Source organism: Ruditapes philippinarum, unplaced genomic scaffold (genome assembly GCF_026571515.1).
Source record: "Ruditapes philippinarum isolate M1 unplaced genomic scaffold, ASM2657151v2 ctg6097_1_1_1_1, whole genome shotgun sequence".
Classification (NCBI taxonomy): Eukaryota; Metazoa; Mollusca; class Bivalvia; order Venerida; family Veneridae; genus Ruditapes; species Ruditapes philippinarum.
Window position 1 is genome coordinate 5,723 of NW_026853736.1, and position 16,689 is coordinate 22,411.

Consider the following 16,689-nt stretch of genomic DNA (forward strand, 5'->3'; position numbering starts at 1 on the left):
GTATGTAATTTTGCTGTTTTAATGGTTCTGATATGGATCACTTTATGCCCATTAATGTATATATATGAGTTTTCAAGTTGTGATGCTTTGTCAAATATGTACGTCGTATTAGGCTCCACCTAAATATTTCACGCATAGTGAACTGCTTGGCAGACTACGGTCAAATTAAATCAAGTCTTAATCTATACAATCTTAAAATATTTACATGTATAAAGTAGGGCCATTCACTGACCATTTAACCAAAAGTTTCTTACAGCAGTAGTCATAAAATGCTAAATGCACTTGTGTTCATGTTCGATTACTGAACGTTGGTGGTTCTACTCTGGTGCCCGTTTGTGTCTGAATTAAAGCACAGAGAAAAACCTGAGGTCTTTTTCCACCAGTAAAACTTGAAAGTCGCCATATGACCCATACTGTGCTGAGTACAAAGTAAAAACCAACCAAAAGAAATCTCGAAAATAACTTTACTTCAATCATATTTGATTATATTATAATGAATCGGCACAGTTTATAAAACGTTGATCGTACAATATAGTATTTATTTATTAATAAAGTATCATCTTTACATTATACATATATATAAAACATTAAAAGACTGTTTATTTCTAAGGGGGGCAATTCCACATTTTGCAGATTTGTCTCCCTAAACTACACGCATTGCATATATCAATATCATTCCTCATTGTTATATTTAAAAACATGACATCAATAAATTGTAAAAGATAACAATGATTTGGCAAATCAATCAGTCAGTAAACATAGAAAAACAACAAAAATAAACAAACAAACAAGAATAAATGCTGCGTTAATGTTAGAAAGGGTTATTCAATATTATATACATATTCGAAAATGATTTACAAAAAAGCGTCGTTTTACAAGACGATGTTTAAAAAATTACACCAAGGGTTTGCAAAAATATATACATATTCAACTGAATACATAATTCTACACCTTACATGCTACATTTGAATATGCAAACAACAATTGGCCCTTTTAATGACAGCGTATCAACCCTGGTACTAGCGGATTAAGGGCCATTTTTCAAAATGTGCAAAAATCAAGGTTGTTCAGTTGGAATTTTAGTGCCATTTATTCCTTAGTTTACTTGGGGAAACTATTCGACAAACTATGTATTTTCAATAATAATAATAATAATAATAATAATAATAATAATAATAATAATAATAATAATAATAATAATAATAATACTAATGATGATGATAATGATAATAAAAAGAAGTAAAAAAAAACATGTACATACAAACATAACAAAACTATATACAGAGCTTCCAAAAAACTAAGTTTCAAAACAAAACAAGAATCGGCCAGGACCTATATTTATATATTTATATACACAGCGATTCAAGTATTGTTTAAAGTTTAACATAGATAATATAATGTGTAGACATTAGTTAATAAATTAAAACTTAAAAATATATTCAAAAAATTTGAAGCAGCTTTGCTTTTAGTTTTAAATAATCTTTTCAAGAGAAGCAAATATGCATATTGCCGTTTCGTGGCTTAGTTTCGTTGTCTCCCTTAAGTCATAGATGTCATGAAAATAAACATGCTTATGTTTTCTTTCATTCCATTAAGCCAATCATAAATATTGTAAATCATAATTAATATCCTTCATGGATAATAGATAAATAAGCACGACAATATAGTATTGGCTACAACAGGTTCACTTTAATGCATTATTACATGAATATACATTCATACATATCGACGACACTCAAAAAGTCACTTTAAACTAATGTGAAGTGTATCTGTCTTCATATCAGCATATAATCATTTAAAAAGTCCCATGTCGTCGATCCGAATATTCCAAAAATTGTGGTTCCATGTAAATCCAAGTCACTGTATGGCACACACAAATAAAGGAATAATCTCAAAAACTTATTCAAACTTAGCATTCTTCTCGCAATCGTAATCAAATGACAACAAAGTAGTAAAGACCAATGATAAAACAAATTACATTAAACCAGTAATGGACATAATAAGACCTAATTACGGATGCATTAAATAAATGGGGACATTATGGGAAATAATTTGACATCAAAGTAGCAAAAATAAAAAAATCCGAAAATTCCGATAACATAACTGTGAAAAATAGTTAGGGAATCAATTGCTTAGACATCACTGTTATGTAAACTAGTAGTACAAATATACGTATGCACATGTACAAACATGCATGTACACTGAGTATATACCCAGTTTGTATTTTCTATTCACTAGGTAAAATGTGAAATGCAAATTAAGAAAATTGCTGTTTTTAAAGCTATGGATATCATAAAATTTCTTTAAATGTATGGAAAAACAAGAAAGAGAAGAATTTCATAAGACACTATTCTTTCATTCCTTCATTCTAATTCTGTTTTAAAGACATTTGAAATGCTTTACTTTGTGTATATTGTAAATTGAAACAGTCATGAATATACTCTGAGATATAAAATATGCTTAAACTAACAACAAGAACAACACTATGATGTAATCATCAATGCACAGTATCTGTAATATGCAATGCTTTAATTTAAGCTAGTACAATACAACAATGAAAAAACTCAATGGCGAAAGGTATCAAGTATTCACATATAATTTCCAACGTTTTGTATTTTTTCTGTTTACAACTGCAAATTTTGCGACTCCGGTTATTATGATTTGATATTGCTTAACTTTGAATTTTTGCAGTTTTCGATCACCTTTTAACGAATTTGTAATAGCAACAAACGAGTAAGATCGTGAGACACAGATTTGCCAGGGCGATTCCATACCTATCTTGTGCGATGATAAGATTTGGCCTGTTAGAGATATTTGAACAATGCCGTGTGTCCCTCCACAGCAAACCAAGATAGTGTCAGAAGGACCAGTCGCTACACCACATGGTCTCTGTATCTGATCATCCTTCACTTCGACTCTCGTTTTTGTCTTGATATCATATATGTTCACAGTATTTTCATATCTTTCTGTAATAATAATCTTGTTGCAAGTTTCTATAAACGTACAAGCACTTGCGTTTATAGAAAACATTTTGTTCGGAAAGGTAACATTTAAGTCTTTTTCTTCACCCGAAGAAGATACAATGCGAACATGCCTCAGATCTTTCAAAGTTCCTGCAATAAAGTGATTCTTGTCTTTAAGACATATAGAGTAATACATTGTGTTAACTTTACAAGTTTTGTCTAAAGTTATTTCATTTTCGTCACTTACTTTCAAAAAATCTATTTTGTAACAATCACCGCTTGTTACTGCCACAATATCTTCAGATATAGCAACAACATCCTTAGGATGATATGATAACTGATATGATCCTACTTTTTCAAGGTTCTCATTGTACACTAAGCATTTCTTGTTTTTATTATCCACGGCAACTAGTCTACCATCGAGTAGAAAATCAAATCCTGTACACAATGGTTTCTCAGCTTCATCCTCATTTTGCTTCAAATCTATGGAAATGACTGGCGTAAGCTTCATTTTTTTAGCTTCTAACTTCAAGGTGAGTTTACCTGGTACATAACCAGAAAGCGGCAGTAGTGACACATTCAATGTGTCATCAAATTCGAAAGAAATAATCACCGTTTCTAAGTTCTGACACTCTGCATTGACTTTGGTGACGAGATTTTTGGCATCTTCCTGCATTTTCTTTTCTACAATAAATTGCTGGACAGACGTTCCATTTTTATACACGTTTTTAATGATTTCAAGGTTTTGTGTTGCGTCAACTACGTATCCCTCATTCTTTGTTTGCTTCTTATCAAATTCTGCAATAGTCTCTGTCTTAAAATCCTCAACTTTCTCAACAATAGAAGCCTCCAAATCTTCAAACATTTCAATAACTCTGTCTCGCATATGCCTTATCGTTCCGTGTATTTCTTTAGCATCAAGTTGAACTTGTCCTTTTGACGAGATAATCGATTTTACAAGATACTCAGCATTCTCTTTTACTTCTTGCCATTTTCCCTTTAAGCTTGAACCTTGAGAGGTAAATTTTCCGGCGATTTTCTGTACTTCTACAACACTGTGACATTTACGGTGATCAACAATAGCACAAGTACTGCAGCAAAGCTGGTCATCATCTTCACAGAAGAATTCTAGAAGTTTGTGATGCTGATCGCATTGATCTAATCCTTTCATATCAAACATGCATTGTTTCGCTTTTATTTCTTTAGTGTTCACTAATTTGTGACTTTTCAAGATGGGAAGTATGGAATGTACATTTGAACAATCTGTACACTGGTATTCATTGCAAGTTGAACAAAATTTATCTGCTACAATATGTTTATCCTTATTTAAACATGGCTGACACAATATTTCCTCTACGCGCCCAGGGACTGCATCATGCCGTGTATTTTTATTACCACTTTCCGCCATTTTGTTTAGTATATACTGACAATTATTAAATGTACACCATAACAAGACCTATATGATAATAACTATGCTACATAGATTTAACCTTTAAAGATTAACTATTTGACTGATAATACCGATTTTGTTGTACTTTACACCCGTGATAAAATTTATGCATTCATAAGATTTGATTAAGATTCAGGTGCGGATACCCATTTTATTTTTGGCCAGATAATGGGTAGATTTAACAAGTTCTTACATTAACTTCGATTCTCGTCACGCGGATCATATACATGTACATTATTGTACCCTGTAATATATAGTATGATTTTTGTTCCGTCGTATTGTTTTAAAGAAGATTATTTATGTATTTTGTTTCAAAAGAAAGATTGCATTTGTTCAAATAATTTACAGATACAAATTAAGAGACGGATAATGAAGTAGTTCCAAAAATGACATACCAAATGCATTTTTATACGTTGTCATATTCAGACAGCTTGATCCATTTGTTTGTGTAATTGTACTATTTCACTAAATGATAACTTATTCCTAGTGCAATGTGCAAACTCATTTCGTGCGTATTGTTACTCGACTGGAGAAAGCTATTAAATAAAAGGTGCCGAGAAAAGCTTTCAATTTTGAAACATTGTTGTAATCCAGTGCATTCTCGCCCATTAACTAGTACATATACTAAAAAATCGACAGTTTTACTTTGAATGTAGATTTTTCTGCGAAAAATTATGATGTATAAATGAATATAGACAAGCCTTACAAGGATTCATGATAATCTAATGGCATTAAAGAACTACCTTCCTATTGGCGTTGAAGAACAACCTTTTTCTTTCTTATCAATTCCTTATAAAAATTCACGACACCGATCTATGTAATAACTTTCCTTGATATTATTACATATAATACGATTTCAATTGCGCCTTTCTCATTGCGATATTGAACTTAGCTCAGTTATCAATGTGTTGCAGTGGACAGGCAAAGAAGTGATTTCTGCGCGGATACGCCAAAACATTACATGTAGTGTTTAAAAACTACGTAACGAATACAACTTCCAGTGAAATAAAGCTGCAGTTGTAAATTAATAAAGATGGTATGATATTTTGTATTGTAAATTGATTATATCTCGACTTTCTCATATTCCTTCTTTTGCAGGGCTACCAATAAGAGAACAAAGCAAAACAAATTTAAATGCTAAAGTAAACATACATTGCTTTTCTAAGATTAAATGATCGCATTATATAAATTATAATCTTATACTTTTATGAAAATTTCGAACTTCTAATATAACATGCTTAAGTTCAATGAAGGCACATTGTCATTAAAAATTTATTCCCTTATATAATGTGTGAAATGTCATAGTAACACACATACAATGTAAGCTATGACAATGATAAATTTATACCAGCTTTACCCCTGTACTCTAGGCATTTTCTGTTCCACCTAAATATTTTGCTAATCGCAAAGTGAACTTCTTGGCAGACTACGGTCAAATTAATGCAAGTCTCAATTTATACAATCTTAAAATATTTACATGTATAAAGTAGGGCCATTCACAGGCCATTTAACCAAAAGTTTCTTACAGCAGTTGTCATAAAATGCTATATGCACTTGTGTTCATTTTCGATTAATGAACGTTGGTGGTTCTACTCCGATGCCTGTTTGTGTCTGAAATAATGCACAGAGAGGCACCTGAGGTCTTTCTCCACCAGTAAAATTGGAAAGTCGCCATATGACCCATACTGTGCTGAGTACGACTTAAAACTCAACCAAAATAAATCTCGAAAATAACTTTACTTCAATCATATTTGATTATATGCATACTATAATGAATCCACGCAGTTTATAAAACATTGTTCGTACAATATAGTATTTATTTATCATTAAAATATCATCTATACATTACACACATATATATAAGACATAAAACACATGAATTCTAAGACTGTTTATTTCTAAGGGGGGGGGGGGGCAATTCCACAAACCTTACCACAGCAGTTATTTAAAAACATAACATCAATATTTTGTACAAGATTACAATAATACGACAAATCAATCAGTCAGTAAACATAGAAAAACAACAAGAACAAAGGCTGCGAATTTTCAAAAGGGTTCTTTAATGTTACATATTCGAAAATTATATACAAAAAAGTGTCGTTTACAACAGCAGTACCCCCGACGAAGTTTAAAATATACACCAATGGTTTGCAAAAATATATGCATATTTACAAAAATATATCTTGTTGTAGTTTAAGCAAGGCACCTGGTTAAGGTTTGATTTAATGATTAAGTTTGTATGGGGATTGAGACCTCATTTGTTGTAATTATTTATTACTATAAATCTGTTGGGGCTAGACTGTGTATCAGTCTGGGAGATTTTAGTTTGGTAACTCTGTCAACAGTTACTTGCATAAATAATGGACAAGAGGTCTGCAATTGTTGTGTTTAGGGAACTCAATCATTGGTTATCATCATAAATATTCCGGGAATCAGTCTGTTTCTCTTGATCAACACTTGTCGTCATAAATATATAGAAGGCTTAGATTTGTCAATTAACACTAAGGTAACCTCCAAATATGGAGAGTCAAGGTATTTCATATAAATACTGGGACAAGATTTTCTAGGGGCAGTCTAGATTGAAGATTGAAGAACAAGATTCAATATGCAATAGTAAGATTGTAAGAGTTAGAGTCAAGATTCAGGATTCGAGATTGAAGTTTCAAGAATGAGATCTTAAGAGTTAGATATAAAATTCTCAGTGACTTATCACCAATGTGTGAGGAAGAAAAACTCTGTAACTTTAAATATTAATTGTAGATTAGAAATTTAGGACACTTTCAAATAAATAAATGGTGAAATGAAACGGAAAACAGTTATTGTTTATTTTATGCAAATATGTGAAATTACGGAACTAGTAGAAATTATAAATTACAAGAGAGAAGAATTTATAACAATATGCATATTTACAAAAAATATATAAATCTAACGCCTAACAATGCTCTATTTGAAAATGCAGACTTATTAACGACCGCGTATATCAACCCTCGAACGGATTAAAGGTCATTTTTCAACATTTGCAAAAAAAAAATAAAAAAAAAAAAAAAAAAAATAGATTTTTCAGTTGGAATTTTAGTGTTCTTTGAAACATAATTTTTTTTTTTTTGGGGGGGGGGGATATTTATTATTCTATATATTATGTAACTGAAAAATATATATAAATAAAAATTAGCAAAATAAATAAACAATAAAAAACAACAACAAAAAAAACAACATTAAACTGAGGTGTGTTGCTTTACATTGAATATCTAGATACTATATTCTGACATGAACATGATTTTCTTTCTATAAATACAGGATTTTTTTCATCGAGTTGTATGAAATTATCATTTCATGAGCGGCGTAAGTTTCATACCACAGAATTTTCTGTTTATTATATACAGCTTTTTGACATTACAATTTCAAAGACATCCCTAATAACATGCACATTTTAGAAGAAAGTAGTCTGACCATACACTAGTGGGAAAAAAACTGGAAAAGGGGCAATAACTAAAGTAATAATGGTAAATATATCTTGTGTGCATAGCACGCGACACCGGGTCTCGGAAGATCATATTTAAAATCAAAGGGCTGCAACCTCTGTGGTATTTTCTGATCTTTGCATTCTAAATCATACTGACTAGTATGTATTTTCCTATATAAGTTTATTTTTATATACAATAATTAATCTTACGCAGCGACTGCGTCTATAACAGTTTGAGATTGATACATATGGAATTGTGCATGACTAGAGTTGCCATCAAAAAATCATTTTCATTTTTATGACGGCCATACTTTACCCTTGCATATCGTGGCTACTTCCTTAAAAAAAGACACTTCAAAAAAAAGTTGCCTCGACTAGGATTTGAACCTTGGGCCTTTCACACCCTAAACGAGCGCGCTACCTCTGCACCACGGTGAAGTAATACATATGTACCTTGAATAATAACAAATACATTGTAATTCTAAATTGAGAATTTCCATTCCGTGTTTGTAATCCTTACTAATTTTGAGGTATTTTCTTCACTATAAACCTGTTGTTTAACACTGATGAAAATAATTTAGCGAAAATCTTCTCGCCAAAACAGTACGACATGTATATATTCCACTACTCGACAGTCAGATTTATTTGTGTACTACGCTCTGGAGTATTCGGTAATCGACATCGCTAAAAATAGCATTTTCATTGATTAAGCTTTACGAAAATAGCCGAACATTTTTCATTGGGTAAAAAAGATATTCATCCGCGAAATTTGTGATTGTAACCTCATATTTCTATTGACTACTCTAAACTTTTAATGCACTGTAATTCGTTAAATCGAACATTAAAAATTATTCTTTATTTTAAATTGCTGGTTTTTAAGCAGTTCTGAATACTGCTTATAAATTTGTGTTAGACCGTGGATGTTAGCTATGTATTTACTGATCTTGCGATCAGAAAATACAAAAACAACTACGGCAATTCGAAGGATAACAATTAAAGCATATTCTCATATAAAGAAACGCAGGCTGACACCTATCGTACAAGTTCATCGACAATTCTCTTCCTAACCAGAAAAAGGTGATTTTATGGTAAAATGTTTTCGAATTATTCTTTACGGACCGAGTGTCGAAATAATCGACCATAAAAATTTTACTCATATATAGGTTTTAATTAAGAATATATAATGGTAATAATCAATGTCAATTCAGTTGAATCATTTTACTTCGACACTAGGAAAAATTATACTAATCGAAGTTTGATACTCATTGAAGTTCTACTGTATTTACATATAATTTCAAACTATTTGAAAATTTCTGTTTTGTGAACATAGTTATAAGATCATATTATAATATTTTGAACTTTTGCATTTTTTTATCACCAGTTTGAAACAACACAAAACGAATTACATGGTGAGACACAGATAAACGTGGGGTATCTTATATCTACCTTGAAGGTTGATAAGATTTCGCCAATTCGAGATATTTGAACAATGCTGTGTGTCCTTGCACTGCAAACAAGGATAGTGTCAGAGGGACCAACTGCTACACCACGTGGTTGCTGAATCTGGTCATCCTTCACTACTACTTGTGTGTTTGTCTTGATATCATATAAGTAGACAACGTTTTCATACCTATCTGTGAGAACAATCGTGTGTGCACTTTTTACATATGTGCAAGCACTTGCACGTTCAAGATATTTTGTGTACGGGAAATTGACATTGAAATCGTCCTCTTCTCCAGAAGGTGATACGATGCGAACGTGCCGTACATCATCAAAAGTCCCTGCAACAAAATGTTCTTCATCTTTCAGACATATAGAGCAGTACTTTGTCTTCACCTGGCAAGTTCTATTCAATGATATCTTATTATTATCGCTTATTTTCAAAAAATCTATTTTATAACATTCACCGCTTGTCACTACCACATCTTCATTAGAAACAACAGCAAGGTCTCTAGGTGTGTAAGAAAACTGATATGAACCTACTTTCTCAAGCTTCTCATTGTAAACTAAGCATTTCTTATTATTACTATCAACGGCAATCAGTCTACCATCAGGTAGAAGATCTAATCCAGCATACAGTGGTTCATTAGGTTCATCCTCATTTTGCTTCAAATCTATGGAAATAACTGGTGTTAGTTTCATTGGACTCAAAGTTTTTAAAGGTTCTAACTTCAAAGTCAGTTGACCCGGCACATAACTAGAAGTCGGCAGTAGGGACATGTCCAATTTGTCATCAAATTTGAAAGAAATTACCACGGTCTCTAAGGCTTGACATTCTGCATTGACTTTGGTGAAAAGATTATTAACATCTTCTTGCATTTTCTTTTCTACAATAAATTGCTGGACCGACGTACCATTTTTATACACGTTATTAATGGTTTCAAGATTTTGTGTTGCGTCAGCTACGTATTCCTCATTCTTTGATTGCTTCTTATCAAGCTGTGCAATAGTCTCTGTCTTAAATTCCTCAACTTTCTTTACAACAGAAGCCTCCAAATCTTCGAACATTTCAATAACTCTGTCTCGCTTTCGCCTTATTGTTCCGGGTATTTCTTTAGCATCAAGTTGAACTTGCCCTTTTGCCGAGATAATCGATTTTACAACATGCTCTGCATTTTCCTTAACTTCTTGCCATTTTCCCTTTAAGCTTGATCCTTGAGAAGTAAACATTCCGGCGATCTTCTGTACTTCAACAACACTGTGACATTTACGGTGGTCAACAATGGCACAAGTACTGCAGCACAGCTGGTCTTCATCTTCACAAAAGAATTCTACAAGTTTTTGATGCTGATCGCATTGATCTAATCCTTTCATATCAATCATTCCTTGTTTCGCTTTTACTTCACTGACATTGACCAATTTGTGCGTTTTCAAGATGGAAAGCATGGCATGTACATTTGAACAATCTATACACTGGTATTCATTACAAGTTGAACAAAACTTATCTGCTACAATATGTTTATCCTTATTTTAACATGGCTGGCACAATATTTCCTGTACGCGCCCAGGGACTGCATCATGCCACCCACTTTCCGCCATTTTGTTAAGTATATATGACTAGTCAATACGTGTACACAAAGATAATTTGTGTTTACATAGATTAAAGCTTTAAAAGAATGCGCACGTGAGTTAAGTAACACATATTCAAACACATGCTCTAAACCTTAAATTATTAGACTGGTAATATCAATTTTGTTGTACATTACACGCGTTGTTAAATATACGCATTTATATAATTTGATAAAATATATGAATATACATATATAATTAATGTACATGTACATTAATTTCTAAAAGGAAAATGTCAAGTAGTTAAGGTTACCAATTTTTTGAAAACGAACTTACTGTTTCTGTCCAGAGAAGGAAATCGACCAAAGTATGTGCATTTTTTTGTTAACACCGATTAAATAAAAGTTATTATTTCATCTTGACATTATGTGTTCATTAAAGGGACTCCATTGAGGTTTAAAAGCCTAAAAATGTAACATTTGAATTTCTTACATAAATGAGCTGGGGCATTTTAAACAGAAATATATGCAAAAAATAGTTAAGAAATATACTTTGAAATAAATTGAAAATCGTATGTTTATGCTTTTCTTAGCCCAATTTGAATTATTCTGGTAAAACGAAGTGCACAAATGATCTGAAATTTTGCACAAAGATTAGTGGTCTAAACCTACATCAAATGGTTCATTTACCTGGAAAAAATATTTTCAGTCCCATCATGTCAAAAAACCACAGTGGAGTCCCTTTAACAAAAAGGTGAAAAAAATCTGAGTGTCGGGTTGTAAAGCAATGGTTTTGCACTTACCCGAAATAGATATGTTGTTCTTGCATACCAGTCTGGCGTTTCCGTTAGTTTTACTCATGCCTGAAATTTCGTTTGGCATTGGGGCCGGGGTGCCAGATGAGTCGCATGCCGTACAATGGCACGCTTAGGATGACGTGGTTTTTCCGTTATGAATGAAGTTGTAATTTTATACGCTGTTGTAAGAATATAGTACGTCACATTTCCATGGAAAATTGTTTTACTAAGGTTAAGAGTTAAAAATATAATGGAATATTGTAGAATATGCAATATAGAATATTGGCAAGCCTCGTTAGGGCTGGTTCCCTCGGGACGATATTCCGATCTGAACCGCAGCATATGACAGATATTATTATTCTGCATAAAAGGCCCGTTTACGAGGTTGCATAAAGAACATCTTTCGCTATACATGTATATCTCAATATCTCAATTACATTTTTCTCACTTCTCAGTTTGGTATATAGAGGACGTTGAATGAGTTTATGTTAAGTACCGATTTTTTAACAAGTTGAATAAAGTTTTCTTGCATAACAAACATCTCTCAACCTCACTCCTGTACAACAACTTGCGGTCTTTTATAAATGAATGGCTCGCCCAGGATGACGCCATATCGCCATTATGAATGAAGTCAAAAAGTACTTTTAGAAAACGTGTAATTTCGCCATTTTTTCCCGAACTAAACGTAATATACAAGAAAAAGAATCACTGTATGTCGTTACAAGAGGTTCTAAATTTACATCTGTTTTAATATAATCGATCGCAAAAATATGAAAAAAAGCAGCAAAGCTCTATTAAATCTAATGTTTTTATGGTTTGGATTTGTAAAACATGTGCAAACAGTTAATTGTGTATATAAGTAAGCACTGGCTAGAATGACGCCAACGAATGAATGCTTATATGACGAATGTAGCTAAATATAATATATGGCTACAATGAACAGAATTTGATATCTATTTAAACCCCATATCCGAAACAATGATTTATATGATGACTTCTCCATAGTGTTGAGGTTGATTGCTGGCGACATCCATTTTTGCGTATTAAATTGAGTTTAATGAATCTCATTTACAGCCTTAATACATTAGAACCAGTCTACAAACATTGTTATGCGCATGCTTCACTTTTAATTACGACTTTACTAAAACGAAAAATTAAGACCGACTGTGAAATTTGAAAAGGCGTATTGTTTTTAGGATAGTATATCTGGTCAACATTTTTACTCATTTCGTTGTAAAACAATTGGGTCATTAACAGCCCAGGTCATTAGCACAGTTCAGTTATTTTTGGATATGATCATTCTACGTCACGCGGCAAGTAGAGGTCTTTCCCGGGCACACTTGTTCTAATTATAGCAAATTTGCACACTTTAAGTACTATTTTTTTAGAAAAAAATGTCAGATTTTATGAATGAAATTTCTGCTTTGTCTATATACAGGTTGCATGCACTTGATTGAAATGTTGAGCTATATAAAAGAGATTTTCTCAATTTATTTTTCTGCTGTTGACAAGTTTAAAGAATAGTTAATCAAAAGTTAGTGTACCAATCTTGTAAACCATAAACAGTACAAATATATTTCCTTTTTGCAAGTTTATGCTGCACTATGTTGCAAAATTGAAATGACTTCTTAAGCGAAGAATGACTGCAAAATCAAAACATGCAAAAGGTCAGATTTCAATTTTGAATCATCGTTCATTTGGGGTTTTTAGTAGAGCTAGAATACTGAAAAACAAAGCATTACCCAATCATTTTTCAACAATTCATGTTTGTATTGAGCACATTATTGATCCGCGCACAGGCACGGAGCTATTTGTGTTAACTATCTTTTTTGCCCATGGGCCCGGATTTTATCAATTAATCCCTTCGATTTACAGCTAAAAATAAATTCGGATTCAAGAACTCCTTCCGATTTTTATTATATTGGTTTCCCCTTCAGTGATTCGCAGCATGTCATATTAATGAATGAGAACCGGAAAGCAGTTCTGCTGTACATGAATTCGAAAGCTATAAATAGCTGTATATAAATAAATGTTCTGATTTTTGACACTTATAAATTTGTTATTTCCCTTTTTTAGTAGTACATGAAATTATAATTTGTTACATTTTGAATTACATATACACACAGCATATCAAGTATACTATTAGTGATTGAATTTGTCAATATAAAGAAGATTTCAGGCATAAGACTGTAATAATTTTGCTTTTGATAATTATTCTTAATTTATATTTATGAAACTAAATGTTTAATAATAACATGTTGATATATTGGTTGTTTTGAAATAATTATAACTTTAGTATATAACGTTATAGTCTTCCGACTTCCCTTCGTGGCGTGCACGTCGCTCGGAAGGCATAGGTAACACCAGATGGGTGACCTATTTAGGTCATTTAGCTGGTGTGACCTAACCAACGACGAAGGGTGTGGCCCTAAAGAGAGCTGCTGCTCCCGGAAGAGGTGCCTTTCCTCTTTTGTCAACCTTTGTTCAAGAAGCGAGGAATTGAGTCCTAGAGAAGGTCTACGACGAACGACAGCATGAAAAGACCTCCGTCGCGGCTCTACGACATCGACGACGTTGCAGGCGAATAAGTCCTCCGTTGCAGGCTCTACGTTACCAGCAATCGTAATAGAGGCCGACTAGTCTGGGACATATGGGAAACTGGCGCCCAGTATAAATAAAACCTAAAACAACAACAACAGCATCATTAGTATTGCATTGAGGAAAAGTAAATTTACACCACTTTGTGCTTCAAAATTAACTCTTTAAGGGCATGACTGGTGACATGTCAGGGTGACATGTACTCGACAGCGAAAGCTGCAATTCGTGCCCTTACGATCAGATGGACCCTCATTAAGCATATGTTAAAGATAGATTGAAAGCATCATTGGTAACAACAGAACTTTGATCTGCAGTTTGAACATGAGGTGCAATGTTTTTTTATGAATGGTTTTAAAGCAATTCAACAAAAAGTATATTGATCTCCCAATAAATCAATTAACAATAGTTTTTTAATATATCACCAATGTCAAGTAGCTTTTATTCTTTGACTCGCACGAACATGATGTTAGTGAATTTCCTCATACCTGCCTAAAATTCTATTATAATCACCATGTAACGCGTGTATAACAAACAAAAATTCCTGAATTTGGTCTTTTTAAAATTAATCCCATTTTTTCATTCCTGTGTGTTCTACTTTCAGTATTGAAAGAAACCATTTTTTCTAAAATTTGACATGAAAAGAATGCATGTAATATTACTATATTAAAGTATATACATGTAGTCTCTTTTGTTACTATTTGTATATTTGTTACAATTATAATAATAAAAACACAGACTTTGATATTTTTATCATCTTATGTTACTGACTACAGTAGTTACACAAACAGGACACAGTACAGTCATGTCACATAACATTTACAAGTCTTGTAAGTATTGTTTGTATTCAATGGAATTACTTTCCTTACCAGGTAGGCATCAGTGAAAGCACTATTTTAAATTAAATATCTGGCCCCTCTTTTTAATTATGGAAAGTGCATAAGATAAGTATAATTATGCAAAAAATGGTTTACAAAACATTCGGAAAAAATCTACAATAGTACTTAATCTGAATATAACATGACCTGTGCGTAGGAATAATAATATCTGTCATATTTTGCGGTTCGGATCAGAATATCCGTCCTGAGGTGACCCGCCCATTGGGCTGTAACGAGGCTTGTCGAGTTACCGCCCATGGGCGGGTGACCGAGGGACGGATATTCCGATCCGGACCGCAAACATATGTCAGATATTTTTTCTTGCATATTCTACCATATTCCATTATACTTTAAATTCTTTATCTTTATTTTCAATGAAAATTAATATCATTACAACCATAACTACTTTCTTACAACGGCGTATGAATTACAACTTCATTCATAACGGTAAAATGACGTCATCCTAATCGTGCCATTGTACAGCACGCGACTCATCTGGAACCCCCATGCCAGATGAAATTTCCGGCATGGGTAAAACTCACGGAAACGCCAGTCTGATATGCAAGAATAATTTGGTAAGGTATCTGGTAAGGTATAATGAGCGCATTCTCAATTGAACATTGTTAAGCGCAGCATTCAGGTAGTGCAAGGAGTCCTGCAGACTGGTTTCCGCAAGTGGGTCACGCACCAATCCACTTTTGCAGCTGTATGCGCTTTTTGTTGGGGTTCATTGAGTTTATTGGAGTTGAAGAGTGGTTGTTGTTGAGTTGTGTTGTTGTAGTTTAAGTGTTTACTTTGCTTTTAGACTATTGCTAGTATACAATTATGATGCATAATTTTATTTTAATTGATTTTGTAATCATGCTTTTACTTGGACTGAATCTTTACAAGCATATAGTTTTAAATGATAGACATTTTCAGTGAAAATGTGTTAAGGCAGATTTCTGTTAAAACAGAGTAATTTCGTAACAATATCACAAGCACTATTTTATGACCTTATGAACCGTATATGGAAATTGGCTGCTTCTTTAACTTCGGAACACCTCGCTGATTTTTCCTAATCTGAGAGACTGACGGAAATAGCCGATATTTTGCTTTTGTTTGCAGATGCCATTCGACTAATCAGAAGTTCTTACTTTCCCGCTATTTGAACAATTAAATAATCTCTTCAACAGCTGTAAATAGACATCTCGCATGCTTCTTTTTAAAGAAGCAAACTTGTATGAATTGTCGTCAGTATACCTGTAGATTATAGGTTACACTGATATACCGGAAGACTGCATATTGCACCTATTTTTCCGATGACTGGAGTTAACACCTGAATTCCGAAAGATAGTAGTGGGCACCAGTATTCCGTAAGAGTGTTCCTTTTACCAGTATTCCAGAAGATTGTCGCGTGCAACAGTATTCCGGGAGATTGTAGCGTCAACAGTATTCCGGGAGATTGTAGCGTCAACAGTATTCCGGAAATTGTAGCGTGCACCAGTATTCCGAAGGAGTGTTGCTTTCACCAGTATTCAGGAAGATTGTAGCGT

General features: G+C 33.0%; 2 protein-coding genes across 2 annotated transcripts; both read right to left on the reverse strand.

Annotated features, from left to right (window-relative positions):
* Positions 1-2,580: 2,580 nt before the first annotated feature.
* Positions 2,581-4,371, reverse strand: LOC132737666 (uncharacterized). The gene has a single exon (XM_060725000.1). The coding sequence runs from the start codon at positions 4,369-4,371 to the stop codon at positions 2,581-2,583; it is 1,791 nt and encodes a 596-aa protein (XP_060580983.1).
* A 4,879-nt stretch (positions 4,372-9,250) lies between these two features.
* Positions 9,251-10,699, reverse strand: LOC132737657 (uncharacterized). Its single transcript, XM_060724987.1, has one exon. It carries the CDS (start codon positions 10,697-10,699, stop codon positions 9,251-9,253), a length of 1,449 nt encoding a protein of 482 aa, XP_060580970.1.
* Between the last annotated feature and the right edge of the window lie 5,990 nt (positions 10,700-16,689).

Excerpts from the sequence above, each read along its gene's own strand:
- LOC132737666 (XM_060725000.1), bottom strand. The coding sequence starts at position 4,371 with ATGGCGGAAAGTGGTAATAAAAATACACGGCATGATGCAGTCCCTGGG.
- LOC132737657 (XM_060724987.1), bottom strand. The coding sequence starts at position 10,699 with ATGATTGATATGAAAGGATTAGATCAATGCGATCAGCATCAAAAACTT.